This window comes from Danio aesculapii, chromosome 14 (assembly GCF_903798145.1).
Source record: "Danio aesculapii chromosome 14, fDanAes4.1, whole genome shotgun sequence".
Classification (NCBI taxonomy): Eukaryota; Metazoa; Chordata; class Actinopteri; order Cypriniformes; family Danionidae; genus Danio; species Danio aesculapii.
This window is the reverse complement of record NC_079448.1, coordinates 30,634,305-30,659,476: the sequence shown is the minus strand read 5'-3', so window position 1 is coordinate 30,659,476 and position 25,172 is coordinate 30,634,305. Positions and strand designations below refer to the sequence as shown.

The 25,172-nt window shown below is 35.4% G+C and overlaps 2 protein-coding genes across 3 annotated transcripts; one reads left to right on the top strand and one right to left on the bottom strand.

Annotated features, from left to right (window-relative positions):
• Positions 1-3,933: 3,933 nt before the first annotated feature.
• On the top strand, positions 3,934-7,933 carry insb (preproinsulin b). Its single transcript, XM_056472623.1, has 3 exons — positions 3,934-4,084; positions 5,042-5,251; positions 7,787-7,933. The coding sequence occupies exons 1-3, from the start codon at positions 3,934-3,936 to the stop codon at positions 7,927-7,929; spliced, it is 504 nt and encodes a 167-aa protein (XP_056328598.1). The 3' UTR covers positions 7,930-7,933.
• hmmr (hyaluronan-mediated motility receptor (RHAMM)) lies at positions 7,598-24,655 on the bottom strand. Of its 2 annotated transcripts, none has more exons than XM_056472621.1 (20): positions 24,488-24,655; positions 23,604-23,702; positions 23,366-23,442; positions 22,294-22,371; positions 21,975-22,163; positions 21,797-21,883; positions 21,594-21,705; positions 19,629-19,694; positions 19,419-19,492; positions 19,215-19,285; positions 18,763-19,130; positions 18,226-18,374; positions 16,021-16,235; positions 15,825-15,941; positions 12,862-13,020; positions 12,075-12,461; positions 11,874-11,946; positions 10,048-10,224; positions 9,821-9,971; positions 7,598-8,653 (listed from the first exon to the last, which is right to left on the bottom strand). In XM_056472621.1, exons 1-20 carry the CDS (start codon positions 24,531-24,533, stop codon positions 8,634-8,636), a joined length of 2,715 nt encoding a protein of 904 aa, XP_056328596.1. In that variant the 5' UTR covers positions 24,534-24,655; the 3' UTR covers positions 7,598-8,633. The 2 variants fall into 2 exon arrangements, with proteins under 2 accessions (XP_056328596.1, XP_056328597.1); XM_056472622.1 differs by having other exon boundaries at positions 23,366-23,439.
• Positions 24,656-25,172: the final 517 nt, after the last annotated feature.

Genomic DNA, 25,172 nt, shown 5'->3' with positions numbered 1-25,172 from the left:
GTTTAGTATTCCACTGTAAATCTTCAAAAGAGGACAGTGAAAGTGCAAACGTCAGTCTTGCATGTTTTGGAGTAGGAACGGAGTGGCAGGGCGAGGGGTAGGTCACAGTAGAGGTTAGTGCTGAATTACGGACTGTCAGTGGTGGGACAGGGAGCGCAGACGCCCCGGGGACCCTGTCACTGCTTCAGGCTGATAGACACAGTGTCCAGACGAAGAACAAACGGGAGTCAGACTGGACGTTCTTTCTGGAAAACTGTATTTGACTTTGACTTTCCTGCTGTCACTGATGGACACAAGGCAGCTTTAAACAAATTGCACTTGTTACCTATACCAAGTTAAGTGTAAGCATATTTAGACTGCTAGATATTTAATCCAGGGACATCATGTCAGATTACTGTTTCTTATAGCTGAACTAGGACTGGGTGATTAATCTCAATTAAAATAATTAATCTCGATTAATTATTTTCCATATTGAAAGATAACAATTTATATTTCAATATCAGTTGTTAATGCTTCCAGATTTAAGAGTATCCCAACAATGATTGAAGCCACAAAAATGAGAGGGTCCAATAAATAGCATAACCTATTTTCGGTGGCTGATCATTTTTGGCAGCCGAAAATTCGGTGCATCTCTAATACCAACACACTTCTAGATTCCCATTGTTGTACATTTCTGCTGTGCGATTGACTATTAGATCAACATAGCAGCGCTCAACAATAAGGACTGCCCGATGCAAGACGCTCGGGACAGTAGACAAGATCGGTACTGGCCCGATCAGACCAATGCTGCCTTGTCCCTTCCGTTTTTTTAGTTTGCCTGCAACTACAGTGTTAGAATCGATAACAGTTTGTGCTTTTAAGCCTTTAAATGCCACCTTCTCTGTGAAGTCATAAACCCCGTATTGCTTTTCAGTTCCTCCTATCTGATTGGATGTCATGAGCATGTTATTTTTTTTCGTAACCTGGTAACAACCAGTACAGCAAAGAGACGGCAACATGGTGGCAACATCAAATTATGAGGCTAAAAGAAAACATTTGTTTCTAACATCTTGAAGCGACATTTATGTGGGAACAACACCACAGATAAAAATGACTTGATGTTCTGCACAGTTTGCTGTCCGTTTGGCAAGTCAGTCACCTTTTGTTTTACAATAAAATACCTGCACATTTTGCTACTGTTATTTATGTTTGCATAACACTTTGAATTTTGCTCATTATACACTTATTAACATTTTCATTAACATTATTATATTCACAGACATTATTTTTGACACATTATTTAAAATATGTGGCTAAGAAATAGCAAACTTTTTTCGGGCAAGTGAAATTTTTGCAGGGCAAGTAAAAATTTGAACCACTAGCCCTATCAGGCCAGTAGAAAAAATCCTTAGTGTTATACCCTGAATATAGAGTAAAAAAGTCCAGAGCTTATCATTGTTATCGTCATACATTTTATCGCGATTCGATCAAATATCGTTTATCGCCCAGCCCTAAGTTGCACAACCATAATACGCTTTATTACTATATATTTATATAAACATAAATAATCTATGGGAAAAGACAAGAGACTGCTTCAAAATGTTTGTGATTTATAGTTGTGTTTGAGTAAAACTATTTTAGCTTTATTTGGTAAACTAATGAAATTTAAAACAAAAATGTTGTGAGGTAGCATTTATTTACTTTTTTGTATTAAAAATGTTTTAGACATGTTTACATTAAATTTTACACATAATAACAATGTTTTCTAAACTTAAAAAATGTTAATAAATCAATATTTGGTGGGTTTTCTCTGACTTTTAATTACAACAAATAAATCGTTTCAGAAAAAAAATTATAAATAAAAATGCTCTATATGGCAATATTTTGTAATTTGATCATAAATATGTGGGCATTATGGTGGTGCAGTGGGTAGCACAATTGCTTCACAGCAAGAAGGTCGCTGGTTCGAGCCTCGGCTGGATCAGTAGGCATTTCTGTGTGGCATTTCATTTAGTGAGTTTCACTGTTTTACAATGCAGTTATCCGTGATGGCTTGGGTTTCCTCCGGGTGCTCCGGTTTCCCCCACAGTCCAAAGACATGCGGTATAGGTGAACTGAAAAAACTAAATTGGACATGCGGTATAGGTGAACTGAAAAAATTAAATTGGATATAATGTATGTGTGTGAATGAGTGTGTATGGATGTTTCCCTGTACTGGGTTGCAGCTGGATGGGCATCGCTGCATAAAACATATGCTGGATAATTTGGTGGTTCATTCACTGTGGCAACCCTGATTAATAAAGGGACTAAGCCGAAAAGAAAATGAATGAATGAATGAATAAATAAATATGTCTCCTTTGTTTATTTATGTAGTATTTTACACAATATATTATATAAATGTAATTATAAGGTATGCTAAAATATAAAATAATAGCTGGCCTAATGTAATCCAAATAACATAGAGTGATTGCCTTTTACTTGCAGGAATACTAAACGATATCCAGAATATTTCTTTTCAAGGTGACCTGGGTGTTAATATGGTAATTCAGGTAATTCATTAAGTCTGATTAGCTCACTATTCGCGGCCCCTTGATAACGGCCTCACAAACACACACAGATGAAGAGAAGTGAAAGACTGTTGTATTACCTCAGGGGGTCCTGTTAGACCGGTCATCTGCGTGTCCGCATTTGAGCAAACTTAAAAGGTGAAGATGCTGATGCTCTTCAGCTTCAACTTCACACTTTTTCCCCAGGAGTGAGGGCTTTTTCAGCAGGCCTCGTGCAGCTTCACACACCTCCGAGCCCTGACTCCACATCCTTTCAAAATCCACACTTTCATCACATTTCCAACACTTGGGGGAAATACTTCCTGCTTTCGTTCGTCCACAAGGAACTGTAGGTTAGTTAAAGCTGCCGTCTGTAAGTTTTGCTTCGTTGTCGCCACTTGAATGTTTTGAGGAACAGGTGTGGCTGTCAGTGAATAGGATGTATATTCGAACAAGTTAGTAAAATGTCTGCCGCTTCTGTTCTGACTCACCGAGAGAACAACAAAACGCTGCCAGTGGTGATTACATTTACATAACTGCTTCGATAATATAACATCAAACTTTTCAAATTATTATCATTGTTAAAGTTTGTTCTCAATATAAATAGTTTAACATCATTGCAGCTAATACACTGCGTGACTGTATTACCCAGCAAATGTGTATTGTGACCCTAATGCCAGTTGGTTAATTTTTAAAAGAACCCAAATTAAATAATTACTTTATTTAATGCTATTTTTAGGTTTGATTTATTTAAGACTATTATTTAATTTATTTGGCAATAGTTTATAAGCCTACAGAAGGTGGTTACTCATGGTTACGTTTTGCAACCATAAAATAGCATTACAACGTTGCTGAATGGTTATTTTAAAAAAAAACCTATACTGGACGTTCCCTGGTGGTTAATCTTAGGAAAAATACATTTGTAACAATAAAAAAAAATTATCAGAACTTCGTAGAGACCAAAAATGTGTCTCTAATTGTCATCCTATTTGAATTTCATATAAGTAAATGAATAAGTTTTATTATTCCAGCTGCTATGAGAAGATGTTATAAACAATCCTATTTATAACCTTACTAATTTACACAGACATGACATATGCAGAGAATGATGGCAAGCAAGCTCATATTTCCCACCAAAACCTACCAGACCCCTCAAATGATTATTATTTTAAGCTTATCATTGAGGATTGTGCAAAAAGTAAACATATTGAAACCCTTTGACTCCTTTTTTAAGCAAAACATGGAACAGACTGCATCTTTAAGTTGAATAAACAATCGAGCGAGACAAGCTAAGAAATGATAGTAATGCTAAACCGAATAACACTCCTGACCTGTACTTTTTAATCTGATCGTAATAAAGCCCATTACAGTTATCTGATATGTTCCTAATACCTCTTAGCAAGATGACATGCATAAGGAGTCATATCATTACAGGGGAACTTTTGTTTTTCCGCTGATGCCATCAAGAGCAATGGGCCAGGCAGCAGGCAGGTATATAAGCAGCACAATTCAGGCCCAATCCTGGCCACTCTTCACAGACTCTGCTCACTCAGGAAAAGGTAAGTGGGAAAACAGACAGGTCTGGGCTGCTTTTTTAAATGATAATTAGATTACAAAGGAAGCAGAAAACAAATGTTAGGTGTTTCCATTCCATTTAAATGATGGTCATTTTACATTTATATGTAGAGCACTTTTCACAATACACATTTTGCAGTCAAAAAAAGTTTAAATAATTGTCCTAATTCTTCTTCTGTAGTTATATCATTTACTAAGACCACCAAAAAAAATTAAAGGTCTCTATTTTGTAGGTCAGTATGGCTAGGACACATTTCTGCTCTATCATGTTTTAGGATGTTGTTCAGTTTTTGTGTTGTTCTGTATATCTTGCATACCATGATCTGGGCCAGTAGGTTTCTCCATCTCCTTTGGTGAAATTGTTGAAAACACTTGAGTTGAGTAACTGTATTTGAAAAACACATTAGCATTCAGTTTATTGGGGTCCTATTATGGCCCTTTTACAGGGTAAAAAATAAGTCTAAAAATGTGTGTATGTGAAGTTTTAGCTCAAAATACCACACAAATAATGTTTTATAACTCTTCAAAGCTGCCCCTTTTAGGATTTGAGCCTAATTTTAGCTATTTTTGTAACTGACGTGCTCTTTTCAAAAGAGGGCCGAGCTTTGTTAACAGTTCATAAAAATATAAAACACTTCTAGTGATAACAATTACAACATTTATTCAGAATATTTGGTGTTTATTTACAAGAGTACAAGGGTTTTCTTTTAAATAAGACATTATTATATTGTAAAAGATAATTAATTTTCTATTAATTTATTTTAGTGTCTAATTTTAATACTGTTAAAGTAATTTTATTTAATATAGATTTTCATATAAAACTTGACAATATATGTGTAATATTTTTATTTAATATAATAATAATAGGAATATTGTTTTTAAATAATTCATTCTGACTTGAATTATTCATGTTACAAAGCATATCATATTTTGAATTTCAGGGTGTGCATGTCCTCAGTTTGTGTCCACCATGGTCCTGTTGCTGCAGGCGTCAGTATTAATCCTGCTGCTGGCGTCTCTGCCTGGATCACAGTCTACTCCATCCCAGCATCTGTGTGGCTCAAGCCTGGTGGATGCGCTTTACCTTGTGTGTGGGCCTAGAGGCTTCTTCTACACCAACAGAGGCAGGAGAGACCTGGAGACCTTGCTGGGTGAGAAATGTCTCCAACGTATACGTGCACCGTATGACACTTTACCCATGAACCTGGCGATTTGAAGATTTTCTTAGTGATTTTTTTTTTTTGTTTGTTTAATGCAATGGTCTCAAACTAATAGTCTTGAACACCTTGATTAGTTGCATCAGCTGTGTTTGATTAGGGTTGGAGCAAAACTGTGCAGAGCTGCGGCACTCCAGGAATCAAGTTTGAGACCTATGGTATAATGGAAAGAGAGCACTGAATACACTAGTTCATAGGTCTCAAACTGGATTCCTGGAGGGCTGCAGCTCGGCACAGTTTTGCTCCAACCCTAATCAAACACAGCTGATCCAAATAATCAAGGTGTTCAAGACTACTATGGACTATTAAGCAGGTGTGAGTTGGAGCTAAACTATGCAGAGCCCTCCAGCAACTGAGTTTGAGACTATTGCACCAAGTGTTTTTTTTTTATAGCACCCTATCAGTTACCAGTCTCTAAAGCTTTTTTAACATTTAAAACATTTTTAAAAGTTGTGAAAAATTTTTCCACCTGCATTGAGCCGTAATTTCTCCTCTAAGCAGCTCATACACCAAACTTTAGTTTTATGTATATCTAGATTCTGTAGGTTTTAACAAAAAGGATATATTTTTCTTCTGATAATATTAATAATAATAATAATAATTTATTCCCACATGTATTTTCTGAATTATGGAGTGATTAAAACGCATAACCCAAACCCCCTCTGTAAAAACCATTGAATCTAATACTCCAGAAAAAAAAAAAAAAAAAAAACAGGATTTTAAACTTCTAAACAGGATTTTGAAGATTTTATCGATAGAAATGTATGCAAATTAGCACATATTTGAGTAAATAATACCTCATTTGCATATTTAGTGATAATATATTAGCTCTATAATACAAAAATATTTCCTTAATGTAATGTAATGTGTATTTATATAGCGCATTTACTGTGTATGGCCATACACCCAAAGCGCTTCACAATTATGAGGGGGGTTTGTCTCTCCACACCACCACCAGTGTGCAGCATCCACTTGAATGATGTGATGGCAGCCACAGGACAACGGTGCCAGTGCTCTCACCACACACCACCTATAGGTGGAGAGGAGAGAAAGTGATAGAGCCAATTCGGTGGATGGGGATGATTAGGAGGCCATGAGAGTTAAGGGCCGAGAGGGAATTTAGCCATGACAGCAGGGTTACACCCCTACTCTTTTATGAGAAGTGCCATGGGATTTTTAATGACCACAGAAAGTCAGGACCTCGGTATATTGTCTCATCCAAAAGACAGCGCCCAATGACAGTATAGTGTCCCCGTCCTTTTTACTGGGGCATTAGGACTGCTGGCCCCCTGCTGGCTTCACTAACACCACTTCCAAGTCCAAGAAGTGATTTAAGAGTTAGAGTTAAGCGTTAGTTCACCCAAAAAAAAGAAAACTGTTATTAAATGTTTAAGTTAAACTTCATTTATTTATAAAGCACATTTAAAAACACCAAAGTGTTGTACATAAGTCAAAGTAAAATTAAAAGACAGAATATAAAAACAAAAATAAGCCAAGAGAAGTGACTGAAAAAAAAAAAAAAATGAAGCAGTAGAAAGGACGATTCAAATAATATTAAAAAGCCAAGCTAAATAGGTGCGTTTTTAGGAGTGATTTAAAAATAGACAGTGATGGGGTCTTTCTAATCTCAAGGGGCAAAGTGTTCCATAACCGAGGACCCGTCACAGTGAAAGCTCTGTCCCCTCTACGTTTCAGTCTGGACTGAGGAACTAAAAGAAGATTTTGATCACTTGAGATCTGACGGGAGTGTAAAAATGCAGCAGCTCTGAGAGATAGGTTGGGGCTAGATTATGAAGGGATTTATATACCAGTAAAAGCACTTTAAAATTTATTCTGAATTGGATTGGCAGCCAATGGAGGCCCCTTAGAAGAGGGGCAATGAAGTGAAGCTTCATACTATTACAAATGAATCTAGCAGCAGCATTTTGGACCAACTGAAGGCGAGAAATTTGTGTTTTTGGAAAAAGGTATTAATTACACTTGTCGTTTCAAACTCTGAAGACCCCTGTTCATCTTCAGAGCACAAATAGGTTTTTTTGGACAGCAAACTCCAGAAAAGGAACCAAAAACATTATCAAAACATTAGACGAGACTACAGTGGTTCTACTGTAATCATACAAATTTCCTCAAAATAGTTGTGCATAAATAATAATAATAATAAATATTTCTTTGATCTAGATCTTCTCTTTGTCAAGGTAGGCATTTAATATTTGCTATTAATATTTGTCAGACGAGCAAACTTTTGCAGTTTTTTTTTTTTTGGTGCACAAAATTGTTTATGGAGCTTCACATAATAAAAATCATGAATAAGGTCTCAATGAATTGAAATGACATGAGGTTGAGTAACTAATAACAATTTACATTTGTGGGTGAACTGACCTTTCAATGTAATCAATCAACTGGTGATTAGTGATAATTAATTGTTCGCCCATTTTCACTTTAATTGTCACCTTCCTCTTCTCCTACCAGCTTTGCTCTCAAATTTAGCTGGTTATGAGGCAGCAGAGGCGGACCCGCTGAAAGAGAAGGTGATGAAGATGAAGAGGGGCATTGTGGAACAGTGCTGCCACCGGCCCTGCACCATCTACCATCTGGAGGACTACTGCAGCTGAACAGCCAGCGCAATGTATGTTCAGCTTCCCAATAAATGACCATTACACGCAAGAAAAATCTCCATTGTTTGCTTGACATTTCGAATGGAAGCTTGTAGAAAAGATCCACCAAAAGCAGGAATAAAAAAAATTGTCTGAAATACGTGGTGTTTTTCCCTGGCTTGTAGCACCATCTGCTGGAACATTTGATCTTAAACGGTGTTAAAAATGATGAATGGCAATAGAGGAGAAAAGCAATTATTTTATTTAAAAACTATTCAAATTATACTTTCATACAAAGACAAACAGAATGGTGCCAGATACTGTTAATTAGAAAACAACTAAAACAAAAATTTAACAAACAGTGTGCTAACTTTTGAAATTTAAGAAAGTTAAGACAAAAGCTGAACAAAACCAGTAAACAAAAATTCCTAAGTGATGCAATGCCCTTCTATTAACATTTTCACCATTATAGTCAAATCCAAACCAACATCTAAAAGGACAGGTTGTGCCACAGTAGACATCCTTATGACACTGTATTAAATTCACGTGCGCACACACACACAAAAACAGAACATACATAAATAATATCCACAATTTGACAGATAGTGGAGCCACAATTAAGACGTTTGTGTGTCAGACAATAATCACCTGTCACAGTGTCCATGTTGACCAGTCATCCAGAAGCCTGGGTTATTCCACAAAACAAGTCCACTTATGGCTGTTCAATGCGGATATCTGTTGCCTTTAAAAATAAGAGTTAAATTAGAAACAAAATCAAATATAATCAAAGATAATGTGACGATATATTGTTCATTGTTTGCATAAAATGCATCCATTCCTCTCATTCTTTCATGAATGTTTAACATTGTCTAAAATGATAGTAGGCAGTAGGCATGGGACGTTATAAGTTTCTGACAGCATGATAACCTTGGATAAAAAGGTTTTTCACAGTATTACAGTATTGTGATTACTGCTCTAAAGCATGTTCTTTTTAAATGGCGGGGTAAAAAAATAAAATAAATAAAAAACAACGTTCCCCCCATTGAACACAATATATTATATTTTAGGAAACATTTGTAATGTTTTGGAACTGTAAACAGGTCAGGCTAAATCAAACAAATCTTTGAATTCCGTTGTCTTCATTAGTTTCAAAAACACAGATTACTTTACAACACACAAAATAAATAAAAAATAAAAAAACCTTACATATACCGTAGGAACGGTATAACAGAAAATGTTAGTGGTTTTAAAACCTTGACTTTTCCAAACCACGGTTAACCATGAAACTGGTTATTGTCTCATGCCTATACCCCAGCCCTATCAATTCCTTCAAAACTTCATCAATGGACACAAAACTACAATTTAGTCATTTGAGAGGTTAAATGTCTGTTTTTTGTCTTATTTAATAACTTGTATATAATAAAGCAGCAAGATTGTGTAAAATCTGCTGTAAAGATGATGCACATCTCATCTTCATTCTCTGAAATAACCAGATAAATGTGAAAGTAGTGGAAGACTGCTGCCATCTACTGGAAAATAATTATTCAAAACAAAAGGAAAAAAGTCTTGAAGCCTCAGTCTAGAGATGGATGTAGATTATAAATCTTTTACTGTGTTTTTTTTTTTTTCTTCCAAAATTCATATATTTATAATTTAAATGTAAAATTAGACATCAAGAACCATTTTAAAAGAATAAAATGTTGTATTAATCAAACCTGCACATGTTATGGGTGTTATATATGTGTATTTGTATTTGCTACTGTATAATTAGTTTTGAATTTGTTTTATTCTGATAATACGGACCATGTAATGTCTGCATGTAAACTACTGGCATAAAATAAACCAATAGGAAATCATGACAGGCCTAGTCTACTGTGTGCTGTTCTCCTGGCTTCTATCGTTAACTCACCTTGTGTAAGAGCCGAGCTGGGCTTTTGATTCTCTTTGAGCTCGTGTTTAAAAGCCTTGCTGGGGTCGAATCTCCGTGCTGTCTCACTGGACTTGAGTCGATCCAGCTCTTGTTTCTGTTTCCCAACTTGAGACCTTAGTTTAGACACTTCCTACAGAACATGTGGACAAGGTCAGCTGTGCACCTGCAATCTTTGACAGCTTACTTATGATTAATTAATTCCTTACTTGTTTGAGCTCCAAGTTCTCCTCTTTGAGTTTGACCATGTGTTTGATCTTCTGCCGCTGGTTTTGATGGCCCATCAGATTGGCGTAGGCATCGGCTAACTTGTTCAGCTCGGCCTGTGTGGCTCCCTTCTCATTTAACAAAGCGCTTCTCTCTGCCGCAAAACGGTCCAGCTGTTCCTGAGGACCAGAACAAGCAGACAAACAAGATCATTATAGTAGCATATTTACTATTCAACCCTTATCCATTTAGAAGAAATCTCTACATATCTGCATGTGTATATACAAAAAAATAACAATAAATCGCTCCAGATCTGCTCACCCTTTACAATGCCTGTAAAATTAAGCGGTGTGTTTCTATGTATTAATGATTATTTTAAAAAGTGCTGTTAGGTATTTAATACATGCATGTATAATATATTTTAAATACAAAAAAATTATTTTGTATACATGAAATGCGTTCAGAAATACAAATAACAACTGGACGATGTTCTGAAATTAAGGTTTTTCACTTTAGACCCCTTCCAAAAGTAATGAAAAACACTGATTTGTTTTTATTGTGTAAATGCTCATATGTACAGTGGATTAGAGAGCTTAACATGCAATCTAAGGAAACACATGCGATTACAAAAAAAATGACAGCCAATTAAGAGAAAATCTTTATCCGTTTGACAGCACACATGCTTCAAATACTCACAACGCATCTGTGACAGATCCAGCTATTTAGGTTGTGGTTATTTAGGCTAATAAAATACAAAAGACAAGGGAATCAGGAAAAAACTCCTTTCAAAGATCACCTACAACTTCACCGAGCAATAGTCATGGCACAGCCGTATCAGTCACGTTTTTGGGTGCCCTTGTTCCGATGTTTTTGCAAGTGTTGTGAGAAAATACAACGCATTTTTGCAAATTGTTTCGTTGTGAGAAAAAGTAGCGCGTTTTATCAATTAGTTTATTTTGTGAGAAAATGCAGTGCGTTTTTTAAAAATGCGTTAACGTTGTAAGAAATTGCAGCACAAATGCACAAATTTGCAGCACAAATGAATGAAGATCTTTTCTTAATTTGCTGGTATTTTTGTAATTGCATGTGTCTTCCTAAATTGCAGCATGCTAAGCTCTCTCGGCCACCATGCATATGCCCAAATGCATTGAACCAAAGTTGCAGCAAACCAAGGGAATGACACTAAAATATATTATTCACCCCCTGATGGCTGACAGCAGTATAGTAAGTAAATAAAACAAACATACAGGAAAAAGCTTATTACATTTAAAATAAAAATTTTAAAAAGTTTTGGAAGTGGTACACACACACACACACACTCAACATGAATCTTATCAAAGTTTAAAAAAAAATGTATAAAACTCAAATGCAAATTAGGTGCGTTTTTCTTTAAACTGTCAAAGCAGCCAACAGTATTTTTGGTAATCTAGTAACCAACAGTATTGTTCACCAAGTCCTAGTTATTTAGCAAAAGCATTTCCATGTCTCATAATTCACAATCCTTTTTCACACAAGTCTGCAACCACATCAGGAAGCATAAAAACCTTTTTGCAAATTAAGAAATCTTAAAATTACAAATTTGGCATTTCACCACTTGTTTCTCATGCAATACTTTAAAATGTGCATTAACACAGAGAATGGGAGTGATGGGAACAACTGGAAGCTACTGACTATGGTTTGCCCAGAAAAGACTACCTTCTCTCTGCCAATTGACCCAGTGTTGAGAGAAATAGCAACAAAAAGTACTCATATTTGTGTTGAACACACTCACATTTTAGTGCTGTTTTTTGAACAAAAGAGAAAAAAAAAAGAATTTGCTTTGGATTACCTGAAATGGTTTAACTTTAGCATAGAGCTCCTCATACAAGTTTCTCCAGTGTTCAGTCTCAGAATCACTCGTGCTGGGTGTAAATGAATAAGACGGATTAAACACAACAACAAAAGACAATCTGATACAAACACAGTATGCTGCATGACAGACTCGATGATAGAAACCCCACACCCATTGAGTGCATTCAAACTTTCTCACCTCTGCAGTCGAGCCTCAGCCAGTTGCCTGTGGAGGTCTTGTCTTTCCTCCTCAATCTGTGTGCATAGCTGTTGTCTCTCCTGCTGCCACTCCACAGTGTGATGTTCAGCTGCATCTCTTTCCTCCTGCATCAGCCTGCGCAGCTCGGAAACCTCATCTTCCAGCTCCTCCACGTGGCTCCTCAGCCTGCTGGCTTCTGCAGAATGGCCCTCCACCGACTGCCTCCTCTTCTGCTCTTTCTCCAGCTGGGTCTGAGCGTGCTCTTTCTCTCCTCTTTCCTGCTCTACATCCATCTGCAAGCATCTCAGCTCCTCGCTATGAGTCTCTGCTGCTCGCTTCAATTCTTCCTCTCTCTGAGCAAGCTTAGTTTGAACTTCTAAAAGCATCCTGAAACAACAGTACCACCAACAGCAGGTTACATAATAGCTGTCATTCACTTTAACAGACAGTTAAGGGATAGTTCACACTAAAATATTAGTCCACACACTCAAGTGGTCCTAAACTTTAATGATTTTCTTCTTGCGTTAAACAAAACAAAATATTCTGAAAACGGACATCCATAATTAGAACAATGAAAATACTATGGAAGTCAATGTTTTTTTTTGGCCCGCAACATTCTTCAGTATATTTTCCTTTGCATTTAACAGAATAAAGAAAATCAAACAGGTTTGGAACAAGCGGATGACAGAATTTTCATTTTTGGTTGAACGATACCATCAGAGCCAGTGTATATTCTGAAGTACTACGTGCTAAAACATGAGCTGATGTTTACAGGCATTATACTGACCTAGCATGCTCCTCTTGCTTTTTATCCTGAACTTCTTGGTGGCTTATGAGCTTCTGCTGGTCCTGCTGCAGCTGTTGCTTCAGTTGGTTGATCTCTTCCTCCAGCTGATGAACTTGAGCCTCTGTGTGGTCCTTCTGCTCATCCAGAGCATGCCTTGTCCTTCAGTAATTAAATTAAATTGTGACAGACATTAAAAGGTTGATTTATGAGGTTTAAGGTTTAAGAATGACCCAGTATATTTAATTTAAGGTATACAGGGTGATTAAAAAAAGAATACCACAACTTTGAAAATCTGTATTAAATCAAATTTAGCAATATGAAGAGTACTTAAAGTTTTTTTTCAGTAGAAAACAAGTTTATAGATGTTCAATATGACGCCCTCCAGACATTCGAGTAACATCAACCTAAAGTTGTGGTATTCATTTGGAATCACCCTGTATTTAGAACATCTAAAATGTGCTGTTAATCGAGAGATAACTCATGGCAGTCATATTTCAATCGATTGACAGCCCTGAAATAAACCAAAAGTACACCATTTCTAAAATGAATACCATTATCTTCTGTTTAAACTAAAAAAACTGATCTTTTGTACATGCATTTCACAAAGTGGGCTCAATTTTGCGATTGTTTTAGATGTTTAGTTACTTGTAGGGCTGGGCGATAAAACCGTTATCGGTATTTACTGACCGAACACCACTGTCAATAATGATAAAAAAAAGTTTGGTATGAATTTTTGGTATGAAGGCTGTAGTTTTATTCAAATGTGGCTGCTGAGAAGGTGGCCTTGGAAGTAATGGCAATAAGCTTAGGGTGTAAGTCCATTTCCAATGGAGGGGCACGACGCGTGTATTTTCCAGGTACAGCTAGTTGAAAAAAAACATCTGAACTTTTCTGAATGCCGCGATTCATGCAAATAGAACTAACCTGTCTGCTTCACACTTTGTATGAGATAGACACATTTCAGTAACAATGGTAGACTAATTACTTGAGAAAAACACAGAGCACCTTTTTACTTTTCTCCCTAAACTTGTATCGGAGCTGCAGAAATGGTTCGTCCGTTTGTTATCCTCTGAGAAAACAGTTGATGACCGCCTAGTTATGAGAGATGCCAGGGGAGCACTTGTCACTCCAGGTCAGAAAATCAACACATGCAAAAATGAGTGCCAAGGCTAGCAGATTGTAAATTTCAAAAAAAGGATACAAAGATGTCGCCAGAATGGCTTTTTGGTTATTTATCTTGTGCATCCCAGCCACTAGCTCCCCATATGAAAGAGTTTTCAGCATAGGGATAATGTTGTCATTCAACAATTTGTAACGTTGCAATATATATATATATATATATATATATATATATATATATATATATATATATATATATTTGAATAATGATGGTTAGTTCCTTTACTTGAAAGCTCAGATTTGATTATCCTAATTAGTTTTGTTTACACAGTTTGAGATTTACTGTATCATTATTATTCACACCTTACAGATTTTGATATACCTTTATCATTGCACACACTTTGTAACATTTTATCTAACAAGTTCAAGAGCCTCTTTAACACTTATGTTTATTTTATTATAAAGAGATGAGATATTTGGTTTAAACATTTTTGTTTTTGACTATTAAAACTATTTGTCTTAGTAATGTTGGTAAATTAAAATAAAGTGGTTAAATAAAATAAAAAATCTTAATATTCCTAAATGTATTGTTAATTATATTCTATAATTATCGATACCGAATGATATGAAACATGATATTGTGATTTTTTTTTTTGCAATATCACCCAGCCCTCTACAAACAACTGTGTCCATGAAAGAATACATAAAAAGTAGAAAACTATATCAAGAAATTATCAGTTTGAAACATCTAGCCGCATACCTAGCTGTTTTTAACATCTAAAAAAAAAAAAGAAAATCAATGGAGGTGAATGAGACCGGAAATCTCTAGCCAAAAAGATTCCAATGGCTGCGACCACTCATACATAAAGTATAAGATCAATAAGAACATGTGCTTAAATATAGCATTTTTTATTTTTGGTGGATCTGTGTAAACAGGAGGAGTAGACCCTTTTCACATCTCCTGGTTTCTCAGTAGTGGAAGTCGTCATAGTTGGGTAAACTTAGAGCTCAGTAAATGAGGGAGTACAACAAATAACTATTTACAATCCTATTAGCTGAAATAAATATCAAGACTTAAATAAAGTGTAAGACTTATAAAGTGTAAGACTAACGACGGTAGCCAGAGGAGAGAACAACATCAAATTACAAAAAAAAATACTGAGAATAAATTGGAAGCAAAGATGATTTAATACATTCAAAAATGCAAATAAATGTTCATACGATTAAAAAAAAAATAATAATAATAATACAAATTAAAAAAAATAAATAAAATTAAAAAATAAATAAATAAAAATAAAAATCTAAATATTAAAAACTTTCAAGGAAGTCTTGTGAAAAGGGTCCATACTGTGGACAATGTTGTCATTTCTGTTTGAAAATGGAAAGAACTAAACAAAAACTACTTAATATTTTTTGTATGTTGTTGATGTGTAAATGCACCCTAATATTTAAAAAAAAAATCTATGTCAGCATACAGTGTGCATGATGTGAACATCATCGGAACGCTACACTTGTACATTCACTGCTGACTTTTTGTAACCATACATACTTGTATACAAAGCCTACAAATATCTGAAAGTACCCTCGTTGTTACTACTCTTGCATGAAAAAAAGTTATGTGGGTTAAACTTGTGGTGAGAAACAGGTGCACAGGAGAAATCGTATAGGCCAGAAAATATTGAGAGTTGTCACACTGCATATGTAATGAAATATTTATGGATGCATACCAGTCAAATGAAGTACAGTACACATTTAAAGGTTGTGCGTTCAACTGTTTGCATATGCTTTGTATAGAAGCATACTTTGGGCTTTATGTTTAAACAAATAGGTGTTTTAAGTAATACCTCTCAAAGTCAGTCGTTACATCTCCTAGCTTTGCGAGACAGCTGGTGTGATCCTCTTCTAGCTTTTTGATCGTCCTCATGTGCGCTTCTTCTAAAGCTTGCATCTCAGCACAAGTCCTGCCATAAGGAAAAAAAAACTGCTCACTATTTGTCCCAAAAAATCTCAGCTCAGTTACAAGTCATCAGTAGTTCTCACTTTTGCAACTCAGCACAGGAGTTCTTCAGCTCTTGTTCCAGTGTCTGGTTGTTCAGTGTGAGCTGCTGGATGGCCTCTCCACTGCACTGCTCCTGCTTCTCCAGCTCCGCCAGCTCCTCAAGCGCGTCCTCCAACTCCTCGCCAAGCTGTCTCCTCTCCACCTCGGTGTCATCTCTCAGGCGCTCAAGCATGCTAGCCAGGGAGCCGCTGTGAGTCTGCAGCAACACACATTAGAGGAGCTTAAGAGACATTAGCCTAATCCACAAAGTCGATCAGGGAGACTTTGACTTCCTGATTCAGACACGATGCAGAACAACCTGCTTAAAGTCTATTAAGATGCACTCTTCACTTAATTGTCCCACTCAAACTGGTATAAATCACATTACACTTATATTCACTATTGATTTTTTCCTCTAAAACAGCACAACAAATCACAACGGCATTCTAGCAAAACTGTTTTCCCATTTGAGTCCAAAGATACAGACACTTAGTCAAGCTAATGAAATACTCAAATAGGATAAATAGGTTCCAGTTTCTAAAAGTCATCCACAGAAAAGGTCAGGAAAAAACAACAACAAATATATAAAAACTAATCTCAAATGGCTTGTGCATGAATATCATAATAATTAGTAGAAGTGTATGTATTTACATATAGGGCAATGTTTGACTGATAATATTGTAATTGTTTCAATCATGTCAAAGCTGACAGTTACACATGTTTTGCAAAATATACACAAACACTTGAGCAATGAAGTATATTAGCAGGCCTGTAGCCTGGGGGGTTAGGGTGGTTCGAAAGACCCACCCCGCACTGACAAAGGTCCAGAATTTACACCATACATGAGCTCATTTGTCTTATTTTGACTGATATGCCATCATAAATAGTGAAAATAATCCATTGAAAAGGGCTTCAAGACCATGCGGAATCCTCTGTTGGCTGTCGCTTCAGTGTGACTGCAGTTAATCAGTTTTGGCCAATGCTAACAATTATTTTTTTATGAACATCCAGCGATGACAAAAGTCTTTCGCTATTGTATTGTTTTTAAATAGAGAAAATATTTGAAGAAACTTTTATTCTAAATCTTGGACCTTATTCTTGAAAGAATATGACTAATAAAAAGGTGTGAAGCACCAAAAGCTGTTATGATGACATCGGACAGGCTAATTCAACTTAAAAAAAAGTGTTTAAAATGTATTTAAACCTCATAGTTAAATAGAAAATTAGGAGAATAACTGCAAAAAGGTCCACTTTTTGAGAAAAAAGAACTACCCTGTCACCAGGCTGGCTGGCCTGATTAGATGCGTTTAGGAGGGCCAATTATTCAAAAAAAAAAAAGGTCGCACTTTTTTCAAATGATACATTTATTTATTTGCTGTTTAACACCATTTCAGCTTCATATATGTGTATATGTATGTATGTATATATGTATGTATAAATTATACATTTAAAGGGATATATGACCAAAATGAATAGTGTCACTATTTACTCATACTGAAGTGTTTCCACATTTATTAGTTTCTTTCATCTGTTAAACACTAAACAAAAAATTCTGAAGAATGTTTACAACTCATCAGGATGCAAAATGCAGGATATGGAGTATACATTTATTCAGCGGCACTCCGAAAAGGCATATGGTCTGTTTAAATGCATCTTGTCAGTTCAACGAGTCTATTGTGAAATTAGATGAGTATGTTTGTAATGAGACAACAAACACATGTAAACAGCTCCTAACATGAACTTCTCCAACATCAATACAGTTTGTTCGAATATTTTTGACAAATAAACTATGATTAATTTTGACTGTGTGTATTTCAGAGTACATCATGTGCTGCGTGTGCATGAGCAGGTACTGAAACAAGCTGCAATGTGTCAAAGCGAAGCTCATTAATATTCACGACTGTGCTTTTCACTCTAGAGGTAACTTTTCTAGTTATGAACAAGCATATAATTCCAGTTCTGGAGAATTTTTACTTACATAAGCCACATATCTACTATGTAAATATCAAAGAACAATTTAATACATTGAATCAATGCACTCTATGGCTCCTTTAAAGCAAGAATTCCAGTACTGAGCATTATATTTCAGTTTCTTCCATAAAGCAACTCTTCAGGTCGAGTTAATTAACAGCTAATGTTCATGTTTCAGTGAACAATGCCTTTAGTGCAAGTGTAAACAGCACCTAAATATCGGTTCTCTTAATTACCTTTTCCTCCTCCAGTTGATTGGTTACTGCACAGTGCTCCTCCTTTAGCTTTTCATATGCCTCCGTCTCAGTCCTCCTGCTCTCCTCCAACGAGCAGAGTTCTGCCTTGAGTTCCTCTACCCGTCGCAGACCCTCCTCCTGCATCCTTGCTGCACACAATCACATACAAACAAGCCCATTAAATCAAATAAAATACACAACAAATAAACAATCAGGTTTAAGAAGACTTTAAGGAGGACTAAAGGCCACTGGGAAGGAAATTTATGACCTGTATCAGTGTTGGTTTCATTTGTAGTTATACCAGTTATATAGTAGTAATACTGGGAGATTCATTTTGAACTAGTGAAAGAAAGAGTAACACCACAACACATCCTAAAGCATGGTTTGGAAGCTTTTAAATCAGTTTTAGAGGTACCATTACTTGGGCAAACAAAAATCAAGGCCCATGTACAGTTATTTAAGACCTACAGTAGAACACAATCAGTGAATAAGACTTTTTAAGGCCTTAAATATAGATTTTAAATTTTTTTTGTTTACCTCTTTCGTCCTCCAGCAGCGAGCACCGTTCCCCCATGAGTGCCACACGTTGATCGAGCTCTTCCTCAGTCCTCCTCAAGACCTCCTTCACACGGGCCAGCTCCTGTTCTTGCTGCCTTACCAAGCTCCAGGATTCCTCAAGATCCCGATCTCTCTGCTTCATTCGTTCCTCCATCTCTTTCAGAGAGCTCTGAGATTCCTGCAGGTCCTGCACATGCTGCTCCATCTCCCTCTCCTTCTCTTCTAGGGCGTTCTGGGAGTCCCGCAGCTCCTGCTTAGACCTCTGCACCTCATCTTCCTTTACTTTCAGTGCCTCCTGACACTCCTGCAGCTCAGCGGTACATCTCTCCAACTTCTGCTCAACTTCGCTGCACAGAGCAGAGTAAAGACGGATGAAGATGTGCACACTGATACCATGAAAACAACAAAAATAAAATGCACGCAGCTCTAACCTGAGGTTTTCCTGAGCATCAGACACCCGGCGCTCCATGGTGGATTTGTCCTGGAGCTTAATCCGCAAATCCTTTGACATTGGAGAGTGAGACAGACAGCTTATCTCAAACCAAGCAGCACTTCAAAGACTGATGATTCAACTTAAGGGTGAATAAATGTCAACTGGCTTAGGAGAGTCAAATTCTGTTGACCAAAACCAATACCTGAATCTCTTCATTCGCTGAGTCCAAGTAACTCTGCAGAGCTTTGATCTCCTCCCTCAGCTCCTGGATTATGTCTTCATTTGCAGAAGTCAGAGAAAAAGGAGTAACGAAGCAATGTAACATCATGAAAACCAATATAACATATAGCATAAAAATATATAAACAATATAACATTACAAAACAAACACAAAACTTGGCATGCAAACTTACTATGCAATTTGTCCATTTCATTCTCAAGCAGCTCATTTTGGGCTCTTGTTTCCTGATGTAGGTCCTCTGAAAAAAACGTTTAGTAATAAGGAAAATTTTCAAATTGCCATCATTAATTGTATATGATTTAAAGTAATTATTAATTACTAATCATTGGAAATAATAAATAAATGGTTTTAAAACCCGTTGATGGAAAAATCTGAAATCAAATGTCACTTTATTGGTCCAACATCCCTGTGTTTTTTTTTACATCCAAACAAACAGAAATGATAATATAAAAATCCAATATTCAAAGTTATTTTCATGTTTTGGCCACAGACGCTGTATATTTTAAAACTTAAACTGAAAATATATTATTATTATATTTTAAATGTTAATTAGCAATTAAAATTATTAGTATGCTCAAAAGCCAATAGGGTATATGCAGAAGGACTTTTAATTTGTCAGTAACTTGGGTCAAACACTTTCAGTGAACTGCATGCAGTTACAAAATTGGTGCGTTTAAGGTATGTTTTCTTTAAAAATCAACAATCTTCACTGTCTAAATGATATAGGCTATAAAGTGGGTCTCAGAACGTATAAGAAGCACTGCATTAAATTAACTTTTCCGCACCATGGTTTTAAAATATTTCAATTTATTTTACTCCAGTATTTCCAATGGCATTTTTGCGCAAGCCTGCTGATCCTGACGGGCACATACGTGTCGACTTTTAATCTCAGTTTATGCCTCTACAACTAAATGAATGCTGAAGTCTATTTAACTGATTATATTTTAATTACATTACAATGTTAATGCTGTAAAAGGAACATTATAATATTGAAAAAAAGTCACATTGACTGTTCACAGGAAGTTTATTGTTATGGGAAGAAACACTAGTAGTGCATATACCCTATTTGCTGCTCAAGTAACATTTCTTAGTGTTATTGATGTAACATTCCATGTTACACTAATGAAGTAAAAAATATCAAATAAAAAAAAGATACAATTTAACTGAAAATATCTTTTACTATTTTAAACTGCTTAAAATCTTCAAAAGCAATTTATTATTAATGATTAAAAGCATTAAATAATATTTAACCCAGATATGAAAATTATGTCACCACTTGCTTGTTCCAAACCTGTTATTTGTTAGGTTAAACAGAAAAATTTATTTTGAATAAAGCTGGAAACCTGTAATCATCGGCTTCCATTGTTCGAAAAACAAATACTATGGAAGTCAATGGTTACAGTTTTTCAGCTCTCTTCAAAACATCTTGTTTTGTGTTTAACAGAATAAACAAACTCAAATGTTTTGGAACCAATTTAGGGAGAGTAAATGATGAGCAAACTTTCATTTTTTTGGTGTGAACTACCACTTTAATTTCATGAATATTCCCAAAATAATAAATTTGAACGTTGGCGTTTAAAATAAGTAACTTCCTTTTCTGCTTACTTTTGCCCAGCATGTGAAGCTCTTGAAAAAAAATGTTTAATAATTTAGACAAGACAAAAATCTGTTGACTGGTTTTGGATAGCAAACAATTTTTTTGAAGCTATTTGATAAAAAGACAGAATCAAGTGTTCCTGGTTCATCTGAAAAAAGACTAACATTTTTGGTACTGACAGCCTAACAACTTCAAACGATGAATAAAATAAATACATCTGACAGGGTTTTCAGAGAACACTTCTGAGAGACTCACCGAATCATTTAAGGAGCCTGAAAAATGTCAGACTAAAATAATAAATCTGGATGTTGTGAAAAGCTCCTATTTTTGCTAAATTTCTATGTGCATTAATACCTAAATAAACATTTTAGTATTAAAGGACCAAACTTGAAGTCTTGAGATTGACAAACTTGAAGTCATTGTGATAAGATCATATAATATTTTATTTTTAAAATGGCTTTAGTTGCTTTTAACATTTGTCAGATATGTATATGTAAACAATATGCAATACCATACAAGCAGCTCCTCAAAGCAACTCACCAAGATCTTTATTCCTGTCTTGCAGAACTCGAAAAGTTGTTCTGGCAGTCTCCAGATCAGTTTCCAAGACCTTTACCTTGCCTTCTGAGCTTATCTGTAGGAAGCTCAGCTCCTGTTTTAAAATGCCAATATTACACTGAGAAACTTATAAAAACACACACACAGACTTCTCCAACATGTCTAAAGTGACTGAGATTACTCGCCTTGTCTTTGGCATCCAGTTTATTTTTGGCTTCAATAAGCTCCATGGAAAGAGCATTGATCTTTTTTTTGGTGATATCTGCAGAGACCTGTGAAAATCCAAGATATTCCACTTTATCTGAAGGGGTCTACAAAACAAAACAGATCCCAAATGCACCCAGGTACAGAAAGACTAGTCACCTTGGTCTTCAGGAATTCATTAGCTTTCTTTAACTCTGCTAGCTGCCTCTCGAGAGATGCAACATTCGCTGCGAGGCCAGTCTTCTCTCTGACTGCCACAAGCAATTTAGACTCCAGTTTTTTCAGTTCTTCCTCCAGGGCCAGCAGCCTGCGGTCCTGCTCTCCTCTCTGCTGCACCAAGGAACGGATCTATACTCCAAGCATTAGCAGTGATGGTCGAAATTAGGAGAAAAGGCCAAATAAATTAATCAGGCCTTAAAGCAATAAATGGTAGTCCAGTCCAAGAAATGTTTAAAACATTTTGTACAAACAGATGTACCTCTTTCTCTAGTAGTCTCTGATGTTTCATTTCAAGCGTGAAACTACTCTTATCCTTTTTAGAGCTTAATGCATCAGCCTAATATGGGAAAAAAGAACAAGATAAGCACATTTTTAAAACTGTGGTCAACACTCAAAAAGAAAAAAATTGTAAAAGAAATGACATCTTCAACATTCAGACTTCTGAAAACGACCTTAAAAATAGACTAAAATTTAACTTTTTATTCAGTTTATTCATATTTTGTGTAACAATTTAAATAACAGTAATGGTTCACCATACAAGATCTGGAACCCTGTTTTAGATTATATCAAAGGCTTACCCTGTTCAGTTGATATCAGATCCAATACACAGTAAATAACTAGAAAGAGGAAATATTGACTTTAACGCAAACTTTTTTTTTGTCTTTTATTTCCCCTTTTTTTAACTCTTTTATTGTAAACTTGCTCTGTTATTATTATTTTATTTTTTTAATTTTTAACTTTTAATTAATTTATTTATATTTTTTCTCTCATAGGATATGTGTTTATAAATCAACTTTTATTTATTTTATTTTGAGGGGATAGTGGGAAAATAAGAAAAGACAGTCTGTAATTTTTCCTTTGTATGGTCTTGTTAAACATCATTTAAAAATAATAATAATAAATAAATAAATAAAAGTAACAGTTCACCCAAACATAGTATCAAAACATATGTCGAACATGCCATTTATACATCCATCTATGTTTTCAAGCATGTTGTATTTAGGATAATGTAAAACAGTAAATATCTGATCAAAAAAAAATCATGGTGCAAATTTCTGAATTAAATCATATGTTTATTTATTTACACTTACTGTGAAATGTCCTTGGTTTAAATGAGTAAATCAAACACAACCTAATTACAAACCAGACCTACATCTCTGAATAATATAATGCAAAAAGGTTTTATTAATGAAGTATGCAATTTTGTGTGCAAAAAGTGTGTCAATTTGCTGTGCTTGGTTAATATTCATCAGTTGTGTGTGTGTATCTATTAAATGATTAATTGAGGTATCATCAGTCACTAGCAAACAACTAACATAAAGAGCTCTTACCAAACCATCAACAGACATGGTCCTGCGAACTGGAGACATGAGGACATCTTTTGAAGGAGATGGCAGGGGTACCTCTGCTGGTTTAAATCAATAAAAACAGTTTAAATAAAATATTAATCGCTCAATAATACACCAGTTTAAAATAGTATCATGATTTTCAATTTACAGGGGGGGGGGGGGGGACATTAATATTAACAACATTAATAAACTAGTATTTAAAAAAACATGTTTTTTTTACTTTTGGAAGCAGTTTTGAAGCGCTCTGCTTTATGAAATGATGCAGCTCCCTTCAGGTCTCCAGACTTCACATCATATGTGCCAGGTGGAGGAGCACAACCTAAAGATGCAAATAAATATTAAGTAGACAATCAAAAGTGTCTGAATAAGAAAGTCTCATAATAAGGATTTAGCTGATATGCACTTCCCACAGGCCAGCAGACGTGATTAGCATAAAAAGTTGCTAAATGTCATTTTATATTTATTTACAGATAACAAACAAGAACAATACAAATGAGCCCACATTAAAAACAACAAAGCATAACGCATATTTACATATAACGTTACAAATTGTTTAATACGTTGAACTCAGTATTGTTTTCTTTTTTAATATTATATCTTTATTTTGACCTTAAAGCAACACAGAGCAATACAAAAGCTTGTTTGTTTGTTTGTACGTAGGTTTTTTTACCTACAAACAAACCATGTGGTACACATATTTCTAGGCCAGTGGGCACAGGCAATATGGTGATCTTGCAAGTAATTACAGAGTCATACCTTTTAACTGTTATTCTTGACATTTGACATAATTAAAAGTGTCTCCAGGGTGCTTCGAAGCCAGCAATGCTATCAGAAAGATTGTGTCTAAGTTCATGTAACTTAAAGTGCTAGAGAATTCTGAAAGCCAGAATCTAAAATGGCTTTTTCCATAGACAGCTCAGTATTATCATGATATTTGTTCGTCGCAGCTACAATGAAAAGCTATAAACTCTTTAAATGTTTTTTTTTAATGAGAACCATCCATAGCGTTACAAATACATTAAACTGTTTGCTTTTAACGTTAAATGCGCTTGAAGTGCTTCATTCACTTCGTAAATTAGAACTGAACAGACGCTTGAAACTTACCGACATGTTCGTTAAATCTCTTTAACGGAGCTCTTGAGAAAGACATGACCGATAAGAGAGGTCGAAATTCCAAAGACAGTGGAAAAAATAATTAAAAATGATAATGTTTGTTTAAAACTAAGTGTTAAAACTTCAACAACGTTACACTCCTCAAGCATCAACCATTTGTTTGCATCCGCTGGAAATTTGAAATGTTAACCCCGCCCAATAACAACGACGAAACCGATTTAGCCAATGAAATTAAAGTATGTGTGACGAACAGACGTTACAACCAATTGATAAAGACGCAATGCCCTACGTCATTTCTAGTTACGCAGCATTGTTGTTCTGAAATTCAAACAGACACCTCTGGCAAAAAATGGATACCTTTCTTCTATCTTATGTGTATATATGTTCGCAAACCCTTTAGATTTATTTATTTTTTTATTCTAAAATGTTGTGAGATGTTTGTATATATTTGCATCATCTTAATAATAAAACAATTCAAACTAAATGACCAGAATTAGTCTGCATTATTAGCAGTTAAAGGTCCTGTGAAAATGTCACTGTTTACCTGTTAGTATTTGTTATTAGTTATTTGATTATGTAAGTCTTAAGGTTCTCTATAATAGTGTGCCCCAAAACGGACAAAATTTGGTTTTAGAAGATATAATGCTTATTGGATGAGACTGACAAATTACACTTT

Coding starts and splice junctions, on each gene's coding strand:
- insb (XM_056472623.1), top strand. CDS start 3,934: ATGCATAAGGAGTCATATCATTACAGGGGAACTTTTGTTTTTCCGCTG. Junction 4,085..5,041: donor CTCTGCTCACTCAGGAAAAG/GTAAGTGGGAAA, acceptor TTTGAATTTCAG/GGTGTGCATGTCCTCAGTTT. Junction 5,252..7,786: donor AGACCTGGAGACCTTGCTGG/GTGAGAAATGTC, acceptor TTCTCCTACCAG/CTTTGCTCTCAAATTTAGCT.
- hmmr (XM_056472621.1), bottom strand. CDS start 24,533: ATGTCTTTCTCAAGAGCTCCGTTAAAGAGATTTAACGAACATGTCG. Junction 23,443..23,603: donor CTTCAAAACTGCTTCCAAAA/GTAAAAAAAACA, acceptor GATTTAAACCAG/CAGAGGTACCCCTGCCATCT. Junction 19,286..19,418: donor CAGCGAATGAAGAGATTCAG/GTATTGGTTTTG, acceptor CCAATGTCAAAG/GATTTGCGGATTAAGCTCCA.